The sequence below is a fragment of the Anopheles coluzzii genome, chromosome X (assembly GCF_943734685.1).
Source record: "Anopheles coluzzii chromosome X, AcolN3, whole genome shotgun sequence".
NCBI classification, from domain to species: Eukaryota; Metazoa; Arthropoda; class Insecta; order Diptera; family Culicidae; genus Anopheles; species Anopheles coluzzii.
In genome coordinates this window covers 11,415,750-11,440,586 of record NC_064669.1, presented here as the reverse complement: position 1 = coordinate 11,440,586, position 24,837 = coordinate 11,415,750, and the positions used below count along the sequence as shown (strand labels likewise).

The 24,837-nt window shown below is 45.9% G+C and overlaps 5 protein-coding genes across 6 annotated transcripts in view; 1 reads left to right on the top strand and 4 right to left on the bottom strand.

Moving 5' to 3' along the window:
- LOC120948724 (tRNA dimethylallyltransferase) overlaps positions 1-6,975 on the top strand; it is a 71,841-nt gene extending 64,866 nt beyond the window's left edge. Inside the window, exons 4-6 of one of the 2 annotated variants that reach the window (XM_040365398.2) lie at positions 5,895-6,039; positions 6,112-6,215; positions 6,296-6,975. In XM_040365398.2, the coding sequence (XP_040221332.2) occupies positions 5,895-6,039; positions 6,112-6,215; positions 6,296-6,878 (832 nt within the window). In that variant the 3' untranslated portion in view covers positions 6,879-6,975. Of the gene's footprint in view, positions 1-1,912; positions 2,876-5,894; positions 6,040-6,111; positions 6,216-6,295 lie in introns of those variants that run through there. The other variant, XM_049605495.1, reaches the window with a different exon arrangement.
- Positions 4,481-5,513, bottom strand: LOC120948746 (general odorant-binding protein 45-like). Its single transcript, XM_040365438.2, has one exon. It carries the CDS (start codon positions 5,509-5,511, stop codon positions 4,507-4,509), a length of 1,005 nt encoding a protein of 334 aa, XP_040221372.2. The 5' UTR covers positions 5,512-5,513; the 3' UTR covers positions 4,481-4,506.
- Positions 6,976-7,460: 485 nt separating the features above from the next.
- On the bottom strand, positions 7,461-9,040 carry LOC120948732 (general odorant-binding protein 45-like). The gene is made up of 2 exons (XM_040365412.2): positions 7,766-9,040; positions 7,461-7,629 (listed from the first exon to the last, which is right to left on the bottom strand). The coding sequence occupies exons 1-2, from the start codon at positions 8,642-8,644 to the stop codon at positions 7,546-7,548; spliced, it is 963 nt and encodes a 320-aa protein (XP_040221346.2). The 5' UTR covers positions 8,645-9,040; the 3' UTR covers positions 7,461-7,545.
- A 408-nt stretch (positions 9,041-9,448) lies between these two features.
- LOC120948685 (sodium-dependent neutral amino acid transporter B(0)AT3) lies at positions 9,449-17,693 on the bottom strand. Its single transcript, XM_049605426.1, has 10 exons — positions 14,778-17,693; positions 14,381-14,658; positions 13,160-13,764; positions 12,830-13,077; positions 12,626-12,733; positions 12,344-12,547; positions 11,211-11,368; positions 10,881-11,144; positions 10,535-10,813; positions 9,449-10,448 (listed from the first exon to the last, which is right to left on the bottom strand). Exons 1-9 carry the CDS (start codon positions 14,868-14,870, stop codon positions 10,615-10,617), a joined length of 2,157 nt encoding a protein of 718 aa, XP_049461383.1. The 5' UTR covers positions 14,871-17,693; the 3' UTR covers positions 9,449-10,448; positions 10,535-10,614.
- Positions 17,694-21,088: 3,395 nt separating this feature from the next.
- Positions 21,089-22,583, bottom strand: LOC120948768 (uncharacterized). Its single transcript, XM_040365475.2, has 4 exons — positions 22,358-22,583; positions 21,923-22,289; positions 21,757-21,855; positions 21,089-21,680 (listed from the first exon to the last, which is right to left on the bottom strand). The coding sequence occupies exons 2-4, from the start codon at positions 22,084-22,086 to the stop codon at positions 21,335-21,337; spliced, it is 609 nt and encodes a 202-aa protein (XP_040221409.2). The 5' UTR covers positions 22,087-22,289; positions 22,358-22,583; the 3' UTR covers positions 21,089-21,334.
- Positions 22,584-24,837: the final 2,254 nt, after the last annotated feature.

The window sequence follows — 24,837 nt, the reverse complement described above, 5'->3', positions numbered from 1 at the left end:
GAATGTTAGTCACAAAATTGTCCATTTATATTGCTTACATCTTCTTCTTCTATTTGGTGTAACGTCCTACGCGGACATGCCGGCCTATATACAGGCTTTCGAGACTTTATTCATTACCACGCAGCCGTATAGTCAATCTTTGCTACGGGGGGACGGTGCACTAGGATTGCGCCCATGACGTGCAAGCCTTTGAGTCGTTCGAATTGACGACTGTACCACGGGACCGCCCCGCTTACATATCCGGCGCTAAAGCCCCATTGGCAGGCTTGGCCTACAGTGGGAGTATTCGAAACCGTTCACGGTCTCGCGCCTTTTAACTGCCAATATGTTATCTCGACCGTATCAGGTATTTTTTTTTTTACAATTTTTCCCAAAGGTAGAATCGTCCTCCATAATCAACATATTGATTGAGTCAAAAACGGCATACAAAAAGAAAGTAAACAGAACGTATTGAGTTAAGGAGTGAAAATGGAAATTAGCTAACAGAACCAATGTAATGAATTTGTGAAGAAAATGAATAATGTTTAAATATAAATACTAATACTACTGTCTCGACCTTGGATCAGTAGAGGACTCCATGTCAACTTGCTATCTCAACAAGTGTTTGCCACTTCACCCTCTGTCTTCCATTGGTCATATATCTTAAGTTAATAGTGTTTAGTAATGAATTTAGCGATTGCAATCATTATATTGGCATACTGTACGAGATATTGTACTATTTGAGCACAAAATTCACTCTTTTAGAGAGTTGTACGTCCATGTTCGTTGAACCTTTGGTTTTGTCTTTTTGCGGAAAGCTGGAACAATTGAATAATTGAAAAATTGAAAAGTAATATTTCCAACTATTGCTACTGTTTGAAAGTCAGTGAATTTTTATATTTTATTTACGTTAATTAGAATCTAAGCGGGGATAATGTATTTAACCTTTTACACAATTCTTAAAAATAAAATATAAGATAGCAAAACTATGAATTTCCAAATATTCTCTTATTTGTTGCAGCGGCCATTTTAGGTAAGCCTGCCCTATGGGATAGGCTATAAATAACTTAATTAGTTTATAATTATTATAAACTAGTAGTATTAACCAAATCACAGGATTGTCAGATCCATAAAGGGGTTTGAGACCATGACGAGCATGTTGTTAAGTCGCACTGTACCATTAGGCTCATTGGAACAAAACGTCGGAAGCAGCTGCGAAAACTTATTTATTTATTTTTATTTATTAAGGGTCAACCTGTAATAACAAGCAAGTTTTTAAATGCACAGACTCTGTTTTTACATCTACGCCATACAAGCGCCATACAAAATCATTTCTTCTTCTTCTTCTTTGGCTCAACAACCGTTGTCGGTCAAGGCCTGCCTTTACCTCTTGTGGGTTTGGCTTTCAGTGACTAATTGATTCCCCCCCATAGCAGGATAGTCAATCCTACGTATGGCGACACGGTCTATTTGGGGCTTGAACCCATGACGGGCATGTTGTTAAGTCGTACGAGTTTATTTATTTATTTATTTAGTTGACGACTGTACTACGAGATCGGCCTCGGACAAAATCATTTACTAGATTAAAAAATGAGGCAAAGGTGGAGTAGGAATACAACTAATATTGAAACATGTACGCTTTCTGTGTGTGTTGAGCTTTCCTTAGATCAACCAAAAGTGTGGTAAAGTCACGTACTTCTAGGAGAAATGGTATCTAGCTGACATAACTAGTGTGAATCAGTAGGCCGGTTTTTCACTACTACTTTTTTTATGTTCCTCACTTCGAAAGAGATTATTATTTTTGTTATTGTTGTTACTGTCACACGACTCTGCGATAATGGAGGAACATGACGATTCGCCTAAACGACACGCATGTGACCGTGGCCCTTGGTTGGTCGAGCCCTCTTTTGGTATATATATGTGCCCTCGGCAGTGAGAAAGGCATGCAGTTCCAGCTGAATTGTGTACAGCAAGCAACTAGAGCAACAATGAACTCGTTTGCACTTTCGGTCTTCGTGCTGGCGGTAGGCGCCGTCTCGGTGTCGGCCAGTCTGCAGCACTACGTCGTGGAGAAGAGCTTCAACCAGGCACAGGCTGAGTGCGCCGAGTACCAAGGCGTTCACGATGACGATCTGCTGCGCTACGTCAAGGAAGGCTACCCCGATGTGGAGGAGGTTCGCTGTCTGCTGCGTTGCGTTGCCTTCAACCTGCGCTTCTGGAACCACACCACCGGTCTGCAGAAGAACATGGTTGCCGGACATTTCGTGCCGTACCCGGATGACTTCCACAACGTCGAGCGCACGGAAGCGTGTCTGGCGGAGAACCTGTACACCTGCGACGATGACCTCTGCACCCAGGTGTACAAGGCGTTCCAATGCTACTACCAGTACTACGGTGCCTTGAGCGAATGCCCGCAGTTCGTGGTCAACTCCTACCTTGAGGATCTGCAGGTCGCCTACGATCTGTTCGGTATGCTGGCTGTCTCGCAGTCCACCCTGCAGAGCCTTGCTGGAGGATGCTTCCCGAGCGGCGAGGAGTCGCTGTGCTTCTTCTACTCGTTCGTGACCCGCAGTGGACTGTACAGCGTGGAGGATGGCGCGAAGCTGGAGCGTCTCTACTACCAGTACAAGGAGGAGGTGTTCAACCCGAACAACGCCCAGACCGTCGCCTGTCTGCAGAACCAGAAGAAGCTGGCTTGCAAGAAGAGCACCTGCCAACAGGCCTACGATACGTTCCAGAACTGCTTCGGCGAGTCGCGTGGTCTGGAGTACCTGCTCCACACCGTGTTCGTCGACGCTGCCAAGGCTTTCCTCGGCCAGCCCGTCTGCTACTGCAACAAGGTTAAGACGTGCCCGCTCCACAAGTGCTACGGACGTTAAGAAAAACGAATGATAAACCGATCAGCATGGCTTTAAGGTGAATAAAACAAAGCATTTGAGAATTAAGTTCTGCTGTGTTCTTGATTTACTGTCGCACTATTTAAATTGTTTCATATTCGTTTGATTGAAATATTGTTTTTGAGTCAACAACGGATGACAAGCACCTTCAAATATGCGCCCTCTAAACCGTTTAAAATTAGGCTTTGTAAATCCTATACATGTATGTTACTCAAAATCGATCCTTTGTTAAGCATTCCGCCTATGCAACGATCTTAAACGGTGCAACGATACTATCGGAACTAAACCTGTCTTACCCACCTGTAATATACCACGATTGTATAGCTCAAACACTCCCATTCTGTGCTGCGACTTAGGTGAGGATCAGCAGTTGGCCTACGATCATGAAATTGATGATCTTTGATTTCATCAGGATGGCGCTCCGTGCCACACAGCCCATTTTATAATCCATCTTTTGTGCACAGTTTTTGAATGATCAGTCCCAATTCTCTTGTCGTTTGGCCACCAAGGAGCTGCGATTTGACATCATTGGACTATTATTTATGAGAAGCTGTTAAAGTTAAGTGTTACGCTAACAAACCAGAAACAACCGAAGCTTTTGTGATCATCATTTACCATACAATAGGGCTTCACGCAAGGATAGGGCTTCACGCAACCGAGACAGAGCTTCACAACTTCTTCTTTAGCTCAACAACAATGTACTCAAAAATATGACCGACCGTACTGGGTACTGGATGGCTAGCCGTGGCAGCCTTATGGATGAAATTATTTTAAATGATTATCGGAAGAAATGAGCTATCAAATCAAAAAAAAGAAGTAAACCTGAAATAACGTCTTGAATTTTCATTTTATGATTTCAGAACAATCTCTTAATAGCAGTTGTAAGCTCTTCGATGACATAATTTGAACCTTTTTCTCCTGAACGCTGCTCACATGGTGCACTGCTTGATGATTTGTACACCCAACAACACCTTCTTCTTCTTCTTCTTCTTCTTCTTTGGCACAACAAACGTTGTCGGTCAAGGCCTTCATGTAGTGGGCTTGGCTTTTAATAACTTATTTATTACCATAGCAGGATATTCAATCCTACGTATGGGGGCACGGTCAATTCGGGGTTTGAACTCATGACGGGCATGTTGTTAAATCGTACGTGTTGACTACTGTACTGCCGGTCTGGTGAACAATAGCTTGACACGGCTTTAAACGATTTTCCGGTAATAATTGACGCTTTGTGATTTTTGTATTATGTCTGAAGGGTATAAGTAGTGTTAAAATAAAACAAGCCATTGCAATGAGCATACACAACTATGAATGCGATACTTTTATTTCAAAATATGTGACCTTTGTCGTCGAGGCAAAATTTATCCTTTTCTGAATGGTTCCAATTTGGCAATGATTGGGTATGAAAACCGATCTTTTTTGCTTTTTGAAGTGAAGATCCAAGACGATTGTGGCTGTTGAAAGAATTTGTGTTTTTTTTTCCTCAAAGAAGATAGATCATGTACATTCTGAACAACTCTAAGATGATGAGAACATATTTTTAGTTGTGCTTTTTTGTTGCTAGTGGGATAATATTTTATAGCGGTCCTAGATTGCCTGGTAATACGGATATTATTGCATGTTGTGACAATTACAATATCCCCACATTAGCGGCTACTCCCGATGTGCCTACCATTACTGGAGGTACTGGCAATGCTCCTACCATTACTGAAGGTGCACTCAATGTTAAAGTTACTGCCGCTAATCCAGGCGATGTCAATTGCAATGTTACAGGTGGTACCAACCCTGTTAATCCGGTCAATCCACCTACTAATCCACCCAGACCTCCAGGGACTGGTATAGATCCCAATAATCCGCCTTCATAGAAACATTCCCGCAAAAACCGACCCGCTAGAACACATTCGTCCTGACATTCCGACTTCAGCCGCCGGTAGCAGGTACCGGTGGTTTCACGAAAACGAGTCTCGTTCGCGTAATTGTTACACTGCACGTACAGACGGTCCAAATGTGGTCCATGTTGCTCACTGTACAATCCGCTTCTCAGTAGAAAACAGCGCGCTAAACAATCGACATCACGCTCCGACGGTTTACTACCGCCAGCGCATGATCTTCCGACGGTTAATGGTAGCATATTGGCACACTGCAACAATACATCTACCTGCTGTAGATCACTCAGTGGGACGAACTGCGGCGTTACGACGATGTTGCCGTACTGCTCGTAGTAACACCGGAAGGATTCGTACGCACGTTCGCAAACATCGACGTGCGGTGATGGGTGATTGAGACGTTGAGAATTAAGACAATGGTAGGTACGGCGCTCGTAGTCGCAGTCGTCCGGGTCCGGATGGAAGAAGCTCCGCATTGCCGGTTCCTGTACTCCGTGCGTGTCATTCCACCAGCCAAGGTTGAGGCCCATACAACGTACCATGCATTGCGTCTGGGTATCGTTTGGGTAGATATACTTGTTGTAGACCGCTAGCCGGGCACACGGAATGCCCTGGTAACGGGCACACTCCTCTTGCGCTTGGGAGACACTCTTAAGCTGGTAGTAGTCGTTGTGGCAGTGCGACCCTGCAGTTACAGTAGCAGCCAGCACACATGCCAGCGTGATGTATTTCAGCTTGATTGTTGCCATCGTTTGCTGTCACCGAGGAGCTAGAGTTTGACTTGATGGAATCGCCACAAGCACTAAGGTATATATACACCTGTGCAGCTATTTCTGTTATGGGCTCACTGCTAGTGCATCTAGTGCAACCAAACGACCAAATAATCAAACAATAGAAATAAAGAACTTCTGAACTGTATAGAAACTTAAACACAACGATGTCTAGACGAAACAGTCGTTGCATAACTCTGTTCGACTAGGCAAACTGGCACGTCTCTGTTGCCTATACGTTTGTCTGAGCACGCTGTCGGAAGTCGTTACACCAATGTTTGCATTAAGTCAGCAATACCTAAAACGCACAGAATATCGTAAAACCGTCATAATATTGTTGCATTTGATTATACAATTTCCAGGGCTCTCGAAGTGTACATAGAATCGGGAGGACAGTGCACAATGAGCCAGGAATTGGCGGAACAACGGTCAGCGCCAGGTGCTTGCGGTTTAGGGGGTCCTCTGCGCTATCAGAACGTAGTCATCATCTGGCTACGATGCGATCAGGTTAGACACTGCCATTGTTTGGTATTTCGTTGCAATACATTAAGCTGGTCTGTTTTATTCTTCTTTATACAGGATATTCTAAACCGCCGTTTGGATGCGAGGGTGGACAGTATGGTTGCCCAAGGACTGCTGCCAGAGATACGAACATTTTATGAATCGTACGTCAAACCCTACGAGTGAGTTGAACTACCATAACTGTGTGTTGTCAATTTCGCCACCCTAATGGTTGTTTGATCTTGATGTTTTCTCTGTACAGCGCTTGCCAGTTCCATCAGGGCATACTACAAGCCATAGGCTTCAAGGAGTTCGTGAAGTATCTAGAAACGTACGGCCCGGAACAGGATCTCGAGATTCTAGATTACCGTACTACGTCGCTGGGACATCCCCGCCCCAAGCCAACCGGTCTGAGCATGCTGGAGGATTGTCTCGACTACCTGAAACTGGTCACGCGTCGCTATGCCCGCCGTCAGCTCCAGTGGATCCGCAATCGATTCCTGTCCGATATTGGTCGCGAGGTGCCACCAATCTACGCACTAGACACCGGCAATGTCGACCATTGGAAGGTGCAGGTATCCGATCCGGCGTTAGCCATCATCGATGCCATCAAATCTGGACAGCCGTCCCCTGTGCCCTGTGTGCCCAAAATAGCAACAGACCGCGAACGACTGCAAACGGAGCGTACATTCCGCTGCGAAACGTGTCAGCGGGTGTTCATCGGCGAGCATCAATGGCAGATTCACATCCATTCTAAGAAGCATCGAAAGATGACGAAACGCAGCAAAAGCCCGAGCACCGATCAACAGACGGGTCCGGTACCTTCCGTAGCCAATTCGGGATAGATACGACAAGTTAGGCAAGGTCTGTCATTGCCACCCTTTAAAAACTATTGTAATCATGAACATGCTCTGGAATTACACCCCATCAGGCTATACACTACATCGGTTTCATTTTGTTTGGCAACAACTTTGATCCACTCTACAACGTCGTCCTTTATTATAAATTACTTATATGTACAGATATACGTGACTACGAGAGTGTGAGTGTATATATATACAGAGTTTACCAGTCCAATAGACAATTTCTCCCTTGTTAATGACAATAGTCTTTTTGAATAGAAGCCACTGTCTACCACTTGATCACACGTCGGATGGTGTAAGCTACTCTGTCCAATTTAATAACACAATTGTCGTCTTCGATTGCACAACGTTCAGATTCGGCAAGAACACTCGTGGACAATGGCTCCAAACGTCCTCCCGAATCTAAATGTTTCCTCAATTCCACATTTACTTTCCTTTTTTGCTAATCCTAATCCGTAAGATCCTCCTAATTAAACAGATTCTTCCGATTCCACAGATCCTACCGATCCTACCGATTTCGAAGGTTTTTTTCGTCGTACAGATCTTCCCAATTCTGTAGAACCTTCTCCCGATCCTAAAGAACCTGGCAATCCTAAAGTTTCTCCAGTTCCTACAGATCCTTGTTCCGTTCCTGTAGATCCGACCAATCCTAAAGTTCCTGCCGATCCCAAAGATCCTGAAGGTTTTCTCGGTCGTACAAATCCTTCCATGTCTGCAGAACTTTCTCTTGATGCTGCAGATCCTCTCAATTGCGAAGAACCTTCTCCCGATCCTAAAGATCCTGTCATTTCTAAAAGTTCTATCGATCCTGCAGATCGTTGGTCCGATCGTACAGATCCTGACTCTCCTAAAGTACCTCCAGATCCTACAGATTCTCCCAATTCGGCAGATCCTTGTCCCGAACCCAAAGAACCTGCCGATTCTACAGATGCTTCCGATGCGGGGAGTGAGTTAACTATTGATATTCCTCCTTCATAGAAACATTCCCGCAAAAACCGACCCGCTAGAACACATTCGTCCTGACATTCCGACTTCAGCCGCCGGTAGCAGGTACCGGTGGTTTCACGAAAACGAGTCTCGTTCGCGTAATTGTTACACTGCACGTACAGACGGTCCAAATGTGGTCCATGTTGCTCACTGTACAATCCGCTTCTCAGTAGAAAACAGCGCGCTAAACAATCGACATCACGCTTCGACGGTTTACTACCGCCAGCGCATGATCTTCCGACGGTTAATGGTAGCATATTGGCACACTGCAACAATACATCTACCTGCTGTAGATCACTCAGTGGGACGAACTGCGGCGTTACGACGATGTTGCCGTACTGCTCATAGTAACACCGGAAGGATTCGTACGCACGTTCGCAAACATCGACGTGCGGTGATGGGTGATTGAGACGTTGAGAATTAAGACAATGGTAGGTACGGCGCTCGTAGTCGCAGTCGTCCGGGTCCGGATGGAAGAAGCTCCGCATTGCCGGTTCCTGTACTCCGTGCGTGTCATTCCACCAGCCAAGGTTGAGGCCCATACAACGTACCATGCATTGCGTCTGGGTATCGTTTGGGTAGATATACTTGTTGTAGACCGCTAGCCGGGCACACGGAATGCCCCGGTAACGGGCACACTCCTCTTGCGCTTGGGAGACACTCTTAAGCTGGTAGTAGTCGTTGTGGCAGTGCGACCCTGCAGTTACAGTAGCAGCCAGCACACATGCCAGCGTGATGTATTTCAGTTCAATTGATATCATCGTTTTCCGCCACAGAAAAGCTATAACCTGACTGACTAGAAGCGCCACAAGCTCTAAGGTACATATATACCTGAACAGTGACTTAGGATCTGGACTCAAAATTAGTTCAAGCGACTAAGTATCGAAGCGTTTGAAACAAACGACCAAATAATCAAACAATAGAAATAAAGAACCTCTGAACAGTATAGAAACTTAAACACAACGATGTCTAGACGAAACAGTCGTTGTGACGAAACTATGTCCGACTAGGCAAACTGGCACGTCTCTGTTGCCTATACGTTTGTCTGAGCACGCTGTCGGAAGTCGTTACACCAATGTTTGCATTAAGTCAGCAATACCTAAAACGCACAGAATATCGTAAAACCGTCATAATATTGTTGCAATTGATTATACAATTTTTAGGGCTCTCGAAGTGTACATAGAATCGGGAGGACAGTGCACAATGAGCCAGGAATTGGTGGGGGTCCTCTGCGCTATCAGAACGTAGTCATCATCTGGCTACGATGTGATCAGGTTAGCCACTGCCATTGTTGAGTATTTCGTTGCAATGCATTACTTACTTACTTATCCGGCGCTACAACCGCTTTGCGGTCTTGCAATAAGCTTTATTAGGCTGGTCTATTTTCTTCTTCTCTATACAGGATGTTCTAAACCGTCGTTTGGATGCAAGAGTGGACAGTACATGTAGAGGTGGAATAGAGAAGACAAATTAGGCAAGGTCTGTCATTGCCACCGTTTAAAAACTATTGTAATCATGAACATTCTCTGGAATTACACCCCCATCGGGCTATACACTACACCAGCTTCAATTTGTTTGGCAACAACTTTGATCCACTCTACAACGTCGTCCTTTATTATAAATTACTTATATGTACAGATATACGTGACTACGAGAGTGTGAGTGTATATATATAATATGTATACTGTATTCAACAATTAATACTCTTAGATTAGTATTGTTTCTCTAGATAAACATGGTATTAGTCATGGTTGCACATTATTGTCGTATCTGTCCCGCGGTTTGAAACGTCGCTCGTCGTGTAGCAAGATGCAGCAACGAACACTTGCGGACGATCCTGATGGAGCGTCCTCCGGGAGCAGCAGGCATCAGGCAACAGGATTATTGTCAGACGTATATTGAACATAAGGCTGATGCCCGTTCGGCTCTCGCTAACTCGCTATTAGTGTGCACGCGGGAGAGCACGTAAATTTGATCTTTGCCTTACTTAGGTGTATCTATGTGTGTGGAGTTTATGTGTGTATGATTCTTTTAAGAACATCCCAACATTAAATAACCGTCAATTGGGAACACATTGATATGCTAAAGTCGGTAGGTTAGCGACAACAAGGTGGACTAGCAGTGCTAATTGATGAATGGAGATTTTCTTTTCGTTTTTTGTTTTTGTTTTTTTGTTGTATAATCTTCAAGTCTTGTCAGTTACGCTCGCCCTCACCTTGGGTGGCGTTTTGCACTGTTCTAGATGGTTTGATTGTTTGTGTTTTCTTCTCTCTCTCTACTGCTTCTTTTTGCATAGTGTCCGTGTCTTTATGTGTGAGTGGTGGGAGTGTGTTGCCTTTTTTTATGTTTAAACACTAAATTCGAACATTCATACTTAAACGCTAGCATAGGATGGCTTTTCTTTTTACGCAACTGTAGATCCATCTAAGGTGTATACGTTGCCGTGTTGCGGGTAAAGGTGTGTATATATATTGGATGCTTTGCTTGGTGGACGTGGATGTAAGTATGGCTTCAGCGTCGACTAGCTCTTTCAGTTGGTACGTTAGACGTTCCTGTTTTGTCAACCTAACAACAGACACAATAACAAAAATACAGCTATTTAACGGTTCAATCATAGCGCACCGATCTCTGTTATGTGTTTGTGTCTGTACCTTACGAGTACCTTACGAGCGTAGAGAGAAATGGTTTGTTCTTTTTTACATGCATTTTGCCCACCGTAAGCAGGCCCAGCTTACTCCTCCTCGTCCAGTGGCTGTTCGCGCGGACCGTAGATGGGACAGCAGAGTCCCTCGGAACCGTCGGCCCGTATGCAGAACAATGATATTTCAATGTCGGTCGGTTCGTGTGGTACAATACCGTGCACGTCACGCAGCTCCGCCGAAGGGAACCAGGCCGGCTCACTGTCTTCGATCACGTTGATGCCACATAATCTAAAAGAAAAAAAAAGAACGACCATAGCATCAAATCAGCCTCCTACTCTTCAAACTGGCTACCTACCGCAAGATGGCCACACCGGGAATCCACAGAATGGACACCAGTATCAGCAAGATGGCAACCACTATGCACCAGTGCGGCCACTCGAGCTGATCGGTGGTACCGGTGAGCGCATTCCAGCCCGGGTAGCTACTGCCCTCGGATGCGAGCTCCAGAAAGGAGGCGACCAAAATCGTTATCATTGCGATCGGGGATATGTACTTCCAGCAGAGCATCCAGTAAAGGCTTGGCCGCGAACCTGTCATCAGCTCGATGTCGTCCGCGAACCTGAAAAGCACGTGGAGCGTGTAAATGCAAGGGACGGAGCAATGGAGCGGTACCGCTTACACGAACCTTTTGAGCCCATATATGTAGCTGACACCGATGCATTCGAAAAACGCAATTATAAGCAATGTGTAGCTGCCGGCGAAGCTATCCATCAGCTGGAAGATGTAGCTACCGGCACCGTTGGCAAAGCACAGGGACAGTACACAACAGGACATGCACAGAGCCTGCGAAAACAAATATCTATGTGAATGACTCCGTGCGCGGTATTAGTCATCTTCAGGAATCATGGAATATTGGACTGGATGGGATTGAGTCTTCGGGTATTGGACATTTTCAGAACTCGTAGATATTAGACTGGATTGGTTTGGGTCTTCAAATATTGGATATCTTTTGGCATTGTAATATTCGAACTGGATTGAAATGGATCTTCAGGTATTGGATATCTTCTGTAAGCGTGGATATTCGACTCGATGGGATTAGATTTTCATGCATCGGACATCTTCTGGTGTCGAGGATATTGAACAGCTTCTTCTTTTTCTTCTTTAGCATAACAACCATTGTCGGATCAATGCCTGCTTATACCAATATTAGGGGTGCGGCTTTCGGAGGCTTATTGGTTACCCATAACAGGATACTCAATCCTACATATGGGAGTACGGTCCATTCGGGTCTTGAACCCTTGATGGGCATATTGTTAAATTGTACGAGTAGACAACTGTTCCACGAGACCGGCACAATTGAACCGGATATTGAACTGGGTTGGATTAAAGCTTCAACTATGGACGATGTTGTGGAATCCTAGATATTGGACTGGATTGGATTGTATTAGTGGATTGTGAGGTATTAGAGAGCTTCTGAATAGTGGACATTGGACTGGGTTGAATCTACAGGCATTGGGCATCTTAGAGCATCGCGGGTATTGGTTTGGATTAGGTGGGATACTCCCCATAGAGTTGTGGAATCGTAGATATTAGACTGGATTGGTTTGGATCTTCAGAAATTGGACAAGATCTGTAATCGTGGATATTTGTCTCGATGGTATTGGATCTTCAGGTATTGGAGTGGGTATTGGGCTGGACTCGATTGGATCTTTAGATCATGTACATTTTCTGGGATCGTGGATATTGGACTGGTTGGATTGAATCTTCACGTATTGAACGTGATTCATATAGTATAGCACATCTTCTGCTACGCATTACCCCGGTGATCATTTCCTTCGGCACGTTGGGGAACAGTTTCATATCCATCAGCGAGGTACTGACGCCCTCCAGCGTGCCAAACTGCGAATCGATACCGAGCGTGAACAGCATCAGAAAGAACAGAACGGCCCATAGCTGCGCCGCCGGGAACTGGTTGATCGCTTCGGTGAAGATGATGAATGCTAATCCGGTACCGGATGCGCTCTGCAGGAGAAGATGTGGAAAAACCGAAACCGTTTACTATAATAAATGAACTTGATCGATGCAAGCGCGGGGTGTTACATTTTCCAGCTCCTTTTGCAGATCGCAAACAGGTAAGAGGTCGTGCGACTTGTTCTGACGTATCATCTCCGAGCGCTCCTCGACGCAACTGTCATAGATGGAGGTGGCCTGTGAACGATGAGGTTGGATGTAGAACAGGTATTGAAAAAAAAAACTCGATAAACTCTGCATCGGAGTAATGCATTCAAGGGAAGGTCGAGCTACCTTGAAGCCGATGACTGAAAATACAACCACACCGGCAAACATAGACGTGGAGCAGTTGGTTACGGACACGACGAGCGCGTCCCGGTAGCAGTTGTTGTTGGCCGGATTGTAGGAGCTGAAGGCAATCAGCCCTCCGAACGCTAGCCCGAGCGAGAAGAAAATCTGCGTACCGGCCTCCAACCAGACAACCGGTTCCAGAATCGATTCCCACCGTGGTGTGAACAGGTGTGCGATGCCGTCCGATGCGCCTTGAATGAATAGAAGAAGTAAAAAAAAGTGTTGTTAAGTGATGCACGAGAAGCATCAGCACGGCCTTGAGAGTGTGCTTACCCTTGAGGGTGATGCCGCGGAAGAAGAATATGATCAGCACGACGTACGGGAAGATGGCCGTGATGTAGACGATCTTGCTCGACTCGGTAATGCCCTGCACCATGCACAGGTAGACGAGCGACCAGGCGGTGATGAGTGCCAGCGCGACCGTGTAGTTGATCTGCTCCGGCTCGTTGACGCTCGGCGACACCTGGAGCGTTTCGCGATACCAGTAGTACTTGGTCGGCGACGACACCACACACTCCGGCTCGATGTCGTAGGTGAAGTTCTTAAACAGCCGCTTCGGACATTCGGCCCACGGCAGCGGCGTTTCGAAGCTGTGCAGCAGATAGATCAGGCACCAGGCAATGATGGTGTTGTAGTAGAGCGCCACGATGTAGCTGACGAAGGCGGAGGAGATGCCGATACCGCCGAGGTAGGCGGACACCTCGTGCCACACACCGATCGCACCCTTGCGCAGGCGTTGCCCGATCGCGAGCTCCAGGTAGAAGATTGGCAGGCCCTGCAGCAGCAGCATTACGAAGTACGGCACCAGGAATGCACCGCCGCCATTTTTCTGCGCCAGATACGGGAAGCGCCACACGTTACCTAGCCCAACGGCGTACCTGGGGAGAGGAAGAAAGAGAGAAAGAGAGAGAGAGAGAGAGAGAGAGAGAGAGAGAGAGAGAGAGAGACGGAGCGTTAGACTTACTACAGCGTATGTCGAAGGTAGTATTGGGTAAATCTGATTCAGATTCATGATTCATCTTTGATTCTGAATCTCTATTGGAAAGATTCATGAGTCTCAAACAATCATGAACCTCGAAGGATTCACGAGTCTCCCGGGATTCGTGAATCATAAGGGATTCATAAATCTCATAAAGATTCAGCTACAGAGGTTGAGCTTCTTATTATTCTTCTTCTTGGCATAACAATCTACGTGCTCATGCCAGAGTCAGGCTTTTGAGACTTGTTGGCAAGTACCTTCTTTCGAGATTCAAGAATCCTTAGAGAATCATGAATCTTTCGAGATTTATGAAACCTTTGAGATTCATGAATCCTTGGAGATTCATGATTCTTTGGAGATTAATGAATCCTTGGAAATTCACGAATCTTTAGGGATTCGATTCGAGATGCGAATCACTCATCGCTGAAGATGCACATAAATGAGTCCACTCAAAAGATTCATGAAGCCCAACACCAGTCGAAGCAGCAGACATCTAGCAGAGGGCTATACACTACCCAATGGTGGCGAGCAGGAAGGTCCACTTGCTGTCCCAGCTTTCCCGCTCGTCTTCCGGTCGCTCGGCGATGGCGGACTCCTGCTGCTGCTGCGACACGATGGACGCCTGCATGGCGAGCTTGCGCGCATCCTTGCCCGGCGGCCCCGTCCCGGACGGTCCAATGTCCAGGATGCGCGCCATCGGTGGATCATCGTCGCTGATGAACGCCTGGTTCGTCGCACCGTACACCACATTCTGCGAGCCGTTCTCCGCCCGCACCAGCCGGCTGCGTAGTTCCTGTGAGCGGAATGTGTCGCACAGTTAGCTCTCTCTCTCTTTCTCTCTATGTGTGTCGCTCTCTCTCTCTCTCTCTCTGTGCCACTGTGCCCGTCCCCATGCGTCCCCCAAGAACCTACTCTCAGCTCGAGCTCATCTAGGCTGCGAACGGTCGCCTGCTGGATCAAATCCCGGGAGCTCTGCCTGCGGAACAGATGGGCAGTGTTGGCCATCACACCCGCCAGCCACACGCTACCGAGAAGGCGGCCGGGAGGGAAAGCAGACGGGCAGGAGGGGAAGGAGGGGGTGTGGTAGAGTACCGACGCGACGGAACCCGCGCTGGAAGTGTGCACCAAAGGGCTGTCGCTAACGCTGAAACGCGCGAACTCTGTTACGGGTTCCGTTCGCCTGCTCGGTTACTGCGTGCGTGTGTGACTTTGGGTGTGTATGTGTGTGTGTGTGTGCGGGAACGCGTTCAGGCTAGGTCTGTGCAGGCAGTTCGTGCATGGCGTGCTCCAGCAGACTGCTCCACCGATCAGGACGACTCTGCGTGTTGTGCTGGTGATGGTGGTGGTCGTGGTGGTGATGGTGCAGATGCAAATACAGGCGTGTGCAATGGTGTGCGGGTGTGCAGATAGGTGCATATATTGCCAGTTGATGCAGTGTGACCATTCGAAAAACAGAGAAAACAAGAGAAAAAGAGAAAAAGAGAAAGAAAAATGACAAACCAAATGCTAAATAAGGACGAGTGTTGCGAGGTGTTATTAAGGTGGTTGTGCTTAAACTTGTGTTGCACGATGAGCTGTCAGCTGAGATTACACATCGTTCTGATCTCAATAAATCGGCTGCCCTTTTTTGTTGTAAATTCTAAATTCACTTCTGAAGCATACGATGGCGGCGGTACATGACACACGCCACGTGACAGGATCTCTAACACGTGCTGCTGCCCACGGGGAGTGTATTTTTCAGTACAAACAAAAAAAAAAAATCCGATGTCCAATCAAGCCTTCGCTTTGATCAAACGGACGCAATGGAATTTGTTTTTTTTTTCCCCCACATCCGTATCAAACGAAACGTCCGTACGGCGAAATACGCGGCGAAGCCCACAAACCGTTCGCGAAACACAGGGGTCAGCGCAAAGCAAAACAAAAATGGCAATGGGCAAATGGGCTTTAGCCATGTTGCGAAATCAACGGTTTTTTTTTCCCATCAAAGTTCGAAGAAGAGGAAAAGACAAAAAAAAAACAGTGTACAACCCAAGCCCCAACCGTCATGGACGCGCCATCGCACCACGGTGGCAGACCAAAATCAGGCCCATCAGCAGTAGAGCGGATTATCGGGACTCGCGCGTAGTTGGGTCAGGAAAAATCAATACATTGAACGCTGCTGGGATGATCGGTTTGTGAGCAGCGGCAGCAGCAGCAGCAGCAGCAGCGTGCAACAAAACACCGCGTCGCATCGCGTTACAGGTGCGAACAGGTGCGACGCGGTTGCAGGCGAGGGCAGAATCGCACACGCAGCGCTGTGTGTACAGGAGGAGCTTCCTTTCCAGGACGCTCGAACAGCGCTGGGTACTGCACGGCAATGGCAAAGAGGTTTTTGTGTTATTACATAACACCTCTAGCGTCACGCCTTCTAACGCCACTCCGCGCGCGAGCACTGCGTGTCTCTGGCCGCGGTGAAATCGTTTGGGATTTGTAATCCGACGGTGCTCTCGGTGCAGTGGTACTGGTTGATAGGATCGCATGCTTCATGCTGATTGCTGTTGATGAGGGAGGGAGGTGCGAAACCCGTGGCCCCAAGCGTGGCCACAAAGCGCAGCGCAGTTGTTACCCGTTTCCGCGCGACTGTTGCACGACGCTCCGGGCTGGCAGATCATGTGATTGGTACACTGACACACACACACACGCAGACACTTGTGCGAGCGAGAATTTTTCCCGTTTTTCCTGTCCCGTCTCCGGCAGGGCTTATTTCCTCGGCGGGAGGAAAATCCCCGCAATTGGCCCCAAAAGCCCGGAGGTAAACGACACAGAAGCACACACGGGTTAGTGGACAGAGACTTCCTCCTTAGCTGGGTGGTACCGCTGCTAGTGGTGGTGGTGGTCCTTTCCCGGTGCAAAAGAGCCCCCCCCTGTCCCAAAAAACGGCGATGGCCAACCTGTCCGTACACACGCGGGCGCGTTCACTTTCACCAACGACAAACGAAAGGCAACTGTAAGCGCCAACGGACGGGAGTTCAAGCTTTTCCCGACCTGCCTGGGGCCAATCTGCTCCAGCGGGAAAGCCGTCGCGAGCGAGAGAAGGAGAGAGAGAGAGAGAGAGAAAGAGAGTGGCTGTGTGCGTGTGTGTGTGTGTGTGTTGTGGGGGAGAAAACTGTTCAAGGTGTACGAGCAGGAAGCGAGCACGAGACAGCTCCTGTAATGTTGTTTGGCCAGAGTGCCGTAGTGGGCATACCAAACAGGACGATCTCTCGCCAAGCGTGGGAGGAAAGGTTTACAGCAAAGAGAAATAGAGAGAGAGAGAGAGAGAGAGAGAGAGAGAGACTGTAATCCTGGAAGGACGAACAAACACTGTCTTCGGATCAGCGCTCTGATTACCGACCCGATAGCGAAGAAGTTCGACCGCCGAAGCAGAGCAGAAATACAAAACGAGAGCAGCACAACGGGAACGAGAAAGGGGCAGAACTTCTGGAGTGATAATTTTTTCCTTCCTCGCTATGTTTAATTGCAAGTAATTCACAATTCATGCCTTCTCGCAAATGGTGAGAAGATTGGCAGATTTGAATTTGGGTTTTCTTCACCGCAACTGCACCTGATGCGATGTTTAGAGAAGTGTCTTTTGTTGTGAAGCTTTCTCCACAATGTAAAACAAAGTCTTGTGCTGTGCCGTTGTGTAAAAGTTCACTACAAGGGAGTATTCTGGTCAAGTAGTGGGAGTACCATTTCTTGCTTGTACTGTGCTATGCTAACAGTCGCGCTAACTGCAGGGTTTGGCCAACTTTGGCAGCGTTTGAAGAAAACAAATTGAAAGTATTGAAGATACTTTTTTTGTGGCAAACTTATCTATTGTGATATATTTATATGGTACAGCATTGGTCAATAAATTAATAGTTTAATGATGTTTTTGAATATTAAACACATAACAAGAAAAAAACAGCAATGCAAGCGCAAAATGAGTTTAATCCGTTGTTTTGCATAAAATAATGCATTCTATGTTGTTATTCCGCATCGATCTGCCATTTCATTTCCATCTGATTTAATTCAATTAATTTAATTAGTTTGTAATTTCTAATGTTTGATTTCTTCAGCATGATTTTCAACACTGTTCAAGCTGGATTGAGTTTGACAGTTCTTTGCTTTAAAATGTTAAAATTGTTATTCACCGCGTGCAACATGTTAATCGACTTCCATCTGATACTTCATTTCATTCATAATAATTTTTAATTTCTTCAGCATGATTTTCATCACGACTGAGTTTGACAGTTCTTTGTCATGTGTTGAAAATCATGGGATATTTGCCAGACATATGACTCTAGATAGTCGAAGTCTTCACAAGAGAGAGTAAGCCTCTGAATATGCTGTTTCAAACAAGCGTTTGAACAACATAGGAGGATACATCCCCTCTCGCAAGAAGAAGAAGAAAATCATGGGATGAAACTAAAATTTCATTTTGAAGCAAATACATCATTTGACAGCTGTTAAAAAAAAAATCTTGAATGCGGTGAATAATTATATGCAAATTCCAAAATGGCTTGGAAAACCCTGTGTAATTTTTTTTAAATTTCTTCAGCATCATTTTCAACACTTCAACGGGCTGCTACCATCCTTTTTTCACGCGGGGCTTGAAGCCGGATCGCATCACCCGTTCGCACTTCAGTGTTGAAAATCAAGCTCAAGAAATTAAAAAATATTATGTAGGATGGAAATGAAAATTCAGTTTTTACACACGATTTTCAACACATCACAAAGAACTGTCAAACTCAATCCAGCTTGAGCAGTGTTGAAAATCATGTTGAAGAAATTAAAATTTATTATGATTGCAATGGAAACGTCAGATCGATGTGGAATAACATTTTGCACGCGGTGAATAACAATGCTTATGTTCGAAACTGATTTGGAAAACCCTGTATGAAAATGAAAAACAATTATTTACCTGTGCCGGCGGTGCTCTTTTTTCAGTTCTTTCCTTATGTTTTGAATTTTGTGTTTTTTTCTTCTTCATCCTAATGTGCTTTGCTCATCAAAAAAACCTTTTTAACTCTGTAGAAAATTTAGAATCGCTCGTTACGGAAGGTACTTATCGTGAGAGGGTTCACTGCCACTGTTGGTAGCACAATAGATACTGCAATTTATATTTAATCGTTTAGTTTTTTTTTCACATGCACAAATGTACAAAACTAGTCTTAACGAATATAGAGCTAGTAAAACTGATTATTATGTTAAAATGTACACTCTTCATAGTGTTGTGTGCATGTCAGCTTCACTAGCGAAGTAGAAAAAAAGGATGTTGTGCACACAAAAACATGGTACCGTTATGGTTCAAATTCCGGACATTCGGCATGATTTGATTGAATATCTTCATACCAAGTCCCTGTGTGTGTAGTGTAGTGTGTCTGTGTGTGTAAATTTGAAGATTATAAAAGGAATTTTAAGGCTGTCTGGTATATGATTCAAATCGTCCGTAATTTGAAACATGAGCTCGAAACTGTCCGGAATAATTATCAAAATATTGATGCAGTTTTATGATATTTTGCAATGTAAGTAATAGTGGAAAGGTTAAACTATAAACTTCATATCAAACAGGATCAATGTAACATATCAATGTATCAATGTAATAACAAGCACATCACTCAAATTTAAAGCTACATACATATTTTATGCTGCTTGCAAAATGATCGACAAAGCAGGAGCTACGTTTGACAATTAGGGTAAGTGTACCAATTGAGCATATAGCGCCGATCATGGATGGAACTCTAGAACAGTCAATTTGCGTACTAAAACCACAGATGGATTTTTATTTATTTCAAAAATGATGATTTTAAAACATTTGTGCTTCATTAGTTCCGTGCTGGGAGCCGGTCTCGTAGTACAGTCGTCAACTCGTACGACTTAACAACATGCCCGTCATGGGTTCAATCCCCAAATAGACCGCGCCGCCATACGTAGGACTGACTATCCTGCTATGGGGGGGAATCAATTTGTCACTGAAAGCCAAGCCCACAAGTGGGCACAGGCAGGCCTTGACCGACATCGGTTGTTGAGCCAAAGAAGAAGAGGAAGTTCCGCGCTGCCCACTTCCGTTTATTAAATATCACCCTTTGAAAATGTGTTACCAAGATGTTTGGCATCTCTTACCATTTTGCTAGCAGCACCACTGCAGGATGGATTTTCAACTTAAAAAATGGAGTAAAATTTTAGAACTTTGGAAGACTAAATCCATCAATTGTGCGATTAACTGAGCCTGGCTATCAATGCAACCAGTGATACAAAACGAATATTTGAAACACTTACTTCTTTAATACTGTTCACATACTCATTTGCCTGCAGTGAACTTATTATTACTTGATATGATTTAAAACAATGCCTATTATTTAAAACAAAATGACTTTTGGTTTAAATATCCTCGAGTTTTGAGCCACAGTCACAATTGGTACAGCTGCGGCAAATTGATTGGAACACTATAGCCATAATTGGTACCTTGTGATGCATTTTTTTACTATTTCGATAAACACAGAGTCAAAATAAAAAATACTATCAAGAAAACATGCAGACTTTCAAAATGTTTCCTAATAATTATTTTTACAGCAGTTAAATCGGCATCTTGATGACATAATATAGCCATAATTGGTACGCTTACCCTATAAGCTTTTAAAGTAAACTGGGAAAACACAAAGTCATTCATCTCGTGAAGATAAGAGGTGTCCGACTTTAGGGGGCTTATTTAGCCCTTACTAAATAATTTTACTGAAAGACAGTTGTTTTGCGCGAAGTTTATGTAAACTGCTTTTTAAATGTTGGTAAAATTTGACAAGAGAATTGGAGATTTGAAAAAAAAATATTCATAAAACTCATATGCAGCTGTCTAATGGAGAGCATTCGCGTATTTCGAATTTCATGCTCATGCGGGTAATTACTATAGTTTGAACTAAAATATAAAAAAAAATCTGATACAAATCGTTGCCTGTTTGCGAAAAAATCTTATCACTTCTTGCCATAAGTAATCTAGCAATGGTTGTCCTAATTATTCTATTTTCCTTTTAAATTACAATAAAAAAAATCCCTCATAACGACAACCAGTACCTTAAAGCACTTGTAGATGCGATGGAGAGACTGTGTGAAACGTTTCTAGAGTATACTAAGACAAACAACTATATTTATTCTTTACTCTGTGTAGTACCGGTTCCTTCGGCCGATGGCTACATGATTAAAATTAAATCATTGCTACAAAATCGTTCGAAAGGTATTTTATGTCTTTAATTCTACCAATGTCAATCTACAGACGATACAGGAAAATCAATCTTTATGCACACCTATAAATTGCTATGACACTGTTGCTCTGCTTGCAATCAGTGCGAGTCAATTTGAAATGTTTGCTCGTCCTAGTCGAATTTTGCTATAAAACTAGTTTGCTTACCTCAACGCACGAACGCCATCAAACACATTCTAAGCCAACCAGCAATTGCGATGCGCTAATTGGTTTATTGTGAAACTATCGTAGCCAGGGTTGAGGTGTAGTGCTTTGATGAGAGAATTGCCACGAGACGTGCTACCGCGCCTTTCAATCCTTCCGTTTCCCGCAGCTGGGCGGCTCCTGCCTTCTGTCCATGCAGGTACAGCGCACTGGCGGCAAGCTTGATCTCGTGCAGCTCAAGATCTAGGGCAAACAGTAGGCCCAGTGCTTGGTCGAGATAAATGCACGACCTCTGGAGCTGCTGCTGCTGCTGTTCCGCCGCTGCCGTGTTGATTGCAAGAAACTGGTCGAGTTTACGACGGGACTGCTTCGCTTCCGCCATTAGCGTTGTCAGTCTGTCGGATGCATCCGCTCTAAAAATGGTTTAAATTTGTCACTAATGGCATTCCATGTATCTTAGATGTAAATCCAAAAGTATTAACAACTTACATCCCCTTGGTGCAGAGGAAAAACTGCTTGCTATCTGCTACCTCATTCGCTATTCGGAGCTCAGTGGCGATGCTAGGTGGAAGTTCGCTTGTCACCGCGCTAGAAAAATAATTAAATAATATTAATAAGCTTTCTTATCGATTAAACATTCCTTGTCACTGCTTACCTCAGCGAACTGAAGTTGCACCGCTTTGTGTCCTTTAATGCATTGCTGGCAGTACACACTCCCCCTAGCAGTGTCGGTAGTTCGGAGGCAATCCTAAAAAGCATTTTATCCACGTTTTCCAACGCTCGTTCGCGCTCGTTCTCTGGGTATTCCAACTTAGTCATTATACGGCATTAAGCAGTAAAGCGCTAGGCCTAGGCAATTAAGCCAATCGTTCTCGCTTCGCCTCAGCAGCCGGCGTTTTTTCGTTCGAGCTGATGGATTGCAAGCACAGCCGGGATTCGTCGTTCGCCGCTCGTTTCTTGCGCGTGAAGCACCTGCGCTGTGGCTTTGGGGTCAAGTATAAGCACGTGCTTTGTTGATCCGCCTGAAGGCAAATATCGTCAATTAGTAAATCTTCTTCAGAAGGCAATCCAGTTGCTGGCGTAATCATACCGGAGGGACTTTGTTTTCTTGCTGCATGCTAGCTGAAATCGCTCAAATGCACATGTTGGCCTTTCAACTGCCTGCTAGAAGAGATTTTAGTGCACTTGCTCTTATACTTTTTTATTATTTTTGATTGGAATAACTACAATTAATCTAAATCACGAGCGGCAACTGAAGTAGGACGATCCGATGGAAACGCACACTTTGTTTACGATTGTAGGCTAGCTGTCATACGGTGCTTCCCATCTGGGCAATGCGCAGTGTTGTCAAACCTAAATTACCCAAGCAACCAAATCCGACTATACGACATTTAGCAAGGGTACACGGAACTGGTTGGCTAATGCTATTTAGAGCCATCTAGCGGCAACTAGCGTAACATGTCTTTTGAGTCATCGAACGAGCTATTGTTGCGTAACTAATTTTCAATCAGTTTTTTTATCGCTTTGTGAAACGGAAACGGATGAAATTCAATCCTAACAGATTGTTCGATACAGTGCAAAACATTTCCCGACCGGCTTAAGCACAAAAAATGAGAAAAATCGCAATTTTTCGGAGAGGCTAAAAATTATGATACTACACGAAAAGGCCGGAGAACATTGTCCGTACTCGCTAGTGTAATTTCGATTTTCACTAACGCATCTGGCGGCGGCTAGTGGAAGCTTTTCTGATCATCAAAGGAATAGCTGTGCCGGATCTCAAAATAAAGTATTATTTTCATCATTTTTCGGTGCGAAAATGGCTGAAATTGTTGCACAACATATCCACCTATCAATTAAAAAGCCTTTTCAATGCAGTTTAAGTAAAAAAAAACATGGATTAATAACATATTTTCTGAAGCGGCTCCAAATTGTTTGGCAAAATGCTTCGGTCGGCCGCCGCCAGATGCGCTAGTGAAAATCGAAATTACACTAACGAGTACGGACAATGTTCGCCTTAACTGTTATGTTTAAACACTTTTGCTTTATTTAAACACTTATTAAACATACGATATAAATAAAATACATAATGAACAAACACTTTAAACGTATACTGTATGGGCCGCGCACCAGCCGCACCGAGCGCCCCTGCCGAGAGCTCCTGCTCGATCGGCCTTCGTGCACACTCTGCCTAGGCGCTCGGCACACACTAAGCCTTGCACGCTTAGTGTGTGCGACAGTGTGCGTGTACACACTGTTGTCCCCCTGGACGTTGACCGGTGGCAGCGCAACTGCCACGGCAAGTCCAGGGGTCGGCACGCACGGCTGCCCACAACATCTCCCCCTTTATTTATCCGGAGGGGTCGAACCGACACGGAATATTCCACTGAGGGAATACCGGTGTGGTGACACCCTCCGGCCGATGCTGATGAATACTGGGGATGCTGTGGCGCGAGCGCTTTCGGTATACCACGGATACCGAAACCCTTATCGGCTTCGCTCTCACCCTTTTCTCGCGTTTGTTCCACGACGGTGACGATCACTTGCCGCGGTGGCGATGCTGCGTACGCCTTCGTCGCCTTTTTCCACCCTGCTATCGCCCTTTGTCGTGCTTGAGCCGAGCCGACGACGACAACCCTGCTGCGGCGGCGGATGCTTTGTTGCATCCAGGGCGGCCTCGCCCTCTTTGGACACTGTTGCTGCTGTTGTTGATGCTGGGCGGCATGGACCCTCGCCCTTCCTTCACATGTTCCTGCTGTTGTTGCTGCTGCGCTCTGCTGCTGATGCTGATGCTAGGCGGCATAGACCCTCGCCCTTCCTTTACACGTTCCTGCTGCCCGCTGAAGCTGGGGCTGATGCTGATGATGCTGTTCCAGGGCGGTATGACACCCTTGCCCTCTTGGTCACGATGCAGCCAGGGCGGCATGACCCTTCGCCCTTCCTTTGCGCGTTGCTGTTGCTCGTAGTGCTGTATCCAGGGCGGCATGACACCTTCGCCCTCTTTGGACACTGTGGCTGCCCCCGGGGCGGCATGACACCCTCGCCCCCATAGTACAGGGCAGCACCCGGGACGGCATGGGTCCTCGTCCCTTTTCCACACTGCATCCAGGGCGGCATAGATCCCTCGCCCTCTTAGGACACAGTGGCACGACTGCTGTTGTAACTGCTGGGCGGCATTGACCCTCGCCCGCTGAAGTTGGGGCTGCAGCCTGGCGGATGACGCTCTCGCCTATAGCCCAGCAGCAAGGCGGAAAGCTTCCTCGCCGATGACGCTGCCGGCGTTGCTTGGACTGCAGCCTGGCGACCTTCACACGTCGCCGAGAGTGTGCAGCGCTGCCCATGCTGTCCGCTTGATGGGACGGCATCCGGGGCCTCGGTCTTGGCGGGGGCGGCGGCCCAATCCTTCCCGGACCTTTGCCATCGCGATGGCTGCTGCGATGATGCAGCGAAAGACATGCACAATCGCGATGGCGTCCGCGGGTTCGTACTGGGATCCCCCTTACGCAGGAGGATCCCATCCTCGTCGCCACTTTTATGTTTAAACACTTTTGCTTTATTTAAACACTTATTAAA

Excerpts from the sequence above, each read along its gene's own strand:
- LOC120948746 (XM_040365438.2), bottom strand. The coding sequence starts at position 5,511 with ATGGCAACAATCAAGCTGAAATACATCACGCTGGCATGTGTGCTGGCT.
- LOC120948732 (XM_040365412.2), bottom strand. The coding sequence starts at position 8,644 with ATGATATCAATTGAACTGAAATACATCACGCTGGCATGTGTGCTGGCT. Across the intron at positions 7,630-7,765 it reads CTGCCGAATTGGGAGAATCT|CATCAAGAGAAAGTTCTGCA; the intron begins GTAGGATCTGGA and ends GAGGATCTGCAG.
- LOC120948685 (XM_049605426.1), bottom strand. The coding sequence starts at position 14,870 with ATGGCCAACACTGCCCATCTGTTCCGCAGGCAGAGCTCCCGGGATTTG. Across the intron at positions 13,078-13,159 it reads CCGCGGCATCACCCTCAAGG|GCGCATCGGACGGCATCGCA; the intron begins GTAAGCACACTC and ends TATTCATTCAAG. Across the intron at positions 10,814-10,880 it reads CCCGGTGTGGCCATCTTGCG|ATTATGTGGCATCAACGTGA; the intron begins GTAGGTAGCCAG and ends TTTTTCTTTTAG.
- LOC120948768 (XM_040365475.2), bottom strand. The coding sequence starts at position 22,086 with ATGACTAAGTTGGAATACCCAGAGAACGAGCGCGAACGAGCGTTGGAA. Across the intron at positions 21,856-21,922 it reads TGCAACTTCAGTTCGCTGAG|CGCGGTGACAAGCGAACTTC; the intron begins GTAAGCAGTGAC and ends TTATTTTTCTAG. Across the intron at positions 21,681-21,756 it reads TTCCTCTGCACCAAGGGGAT|AGCGGATGCATCCGACAGAC; the intron begins GTAAGTTGTTAA and ends AACCATTTTTAG.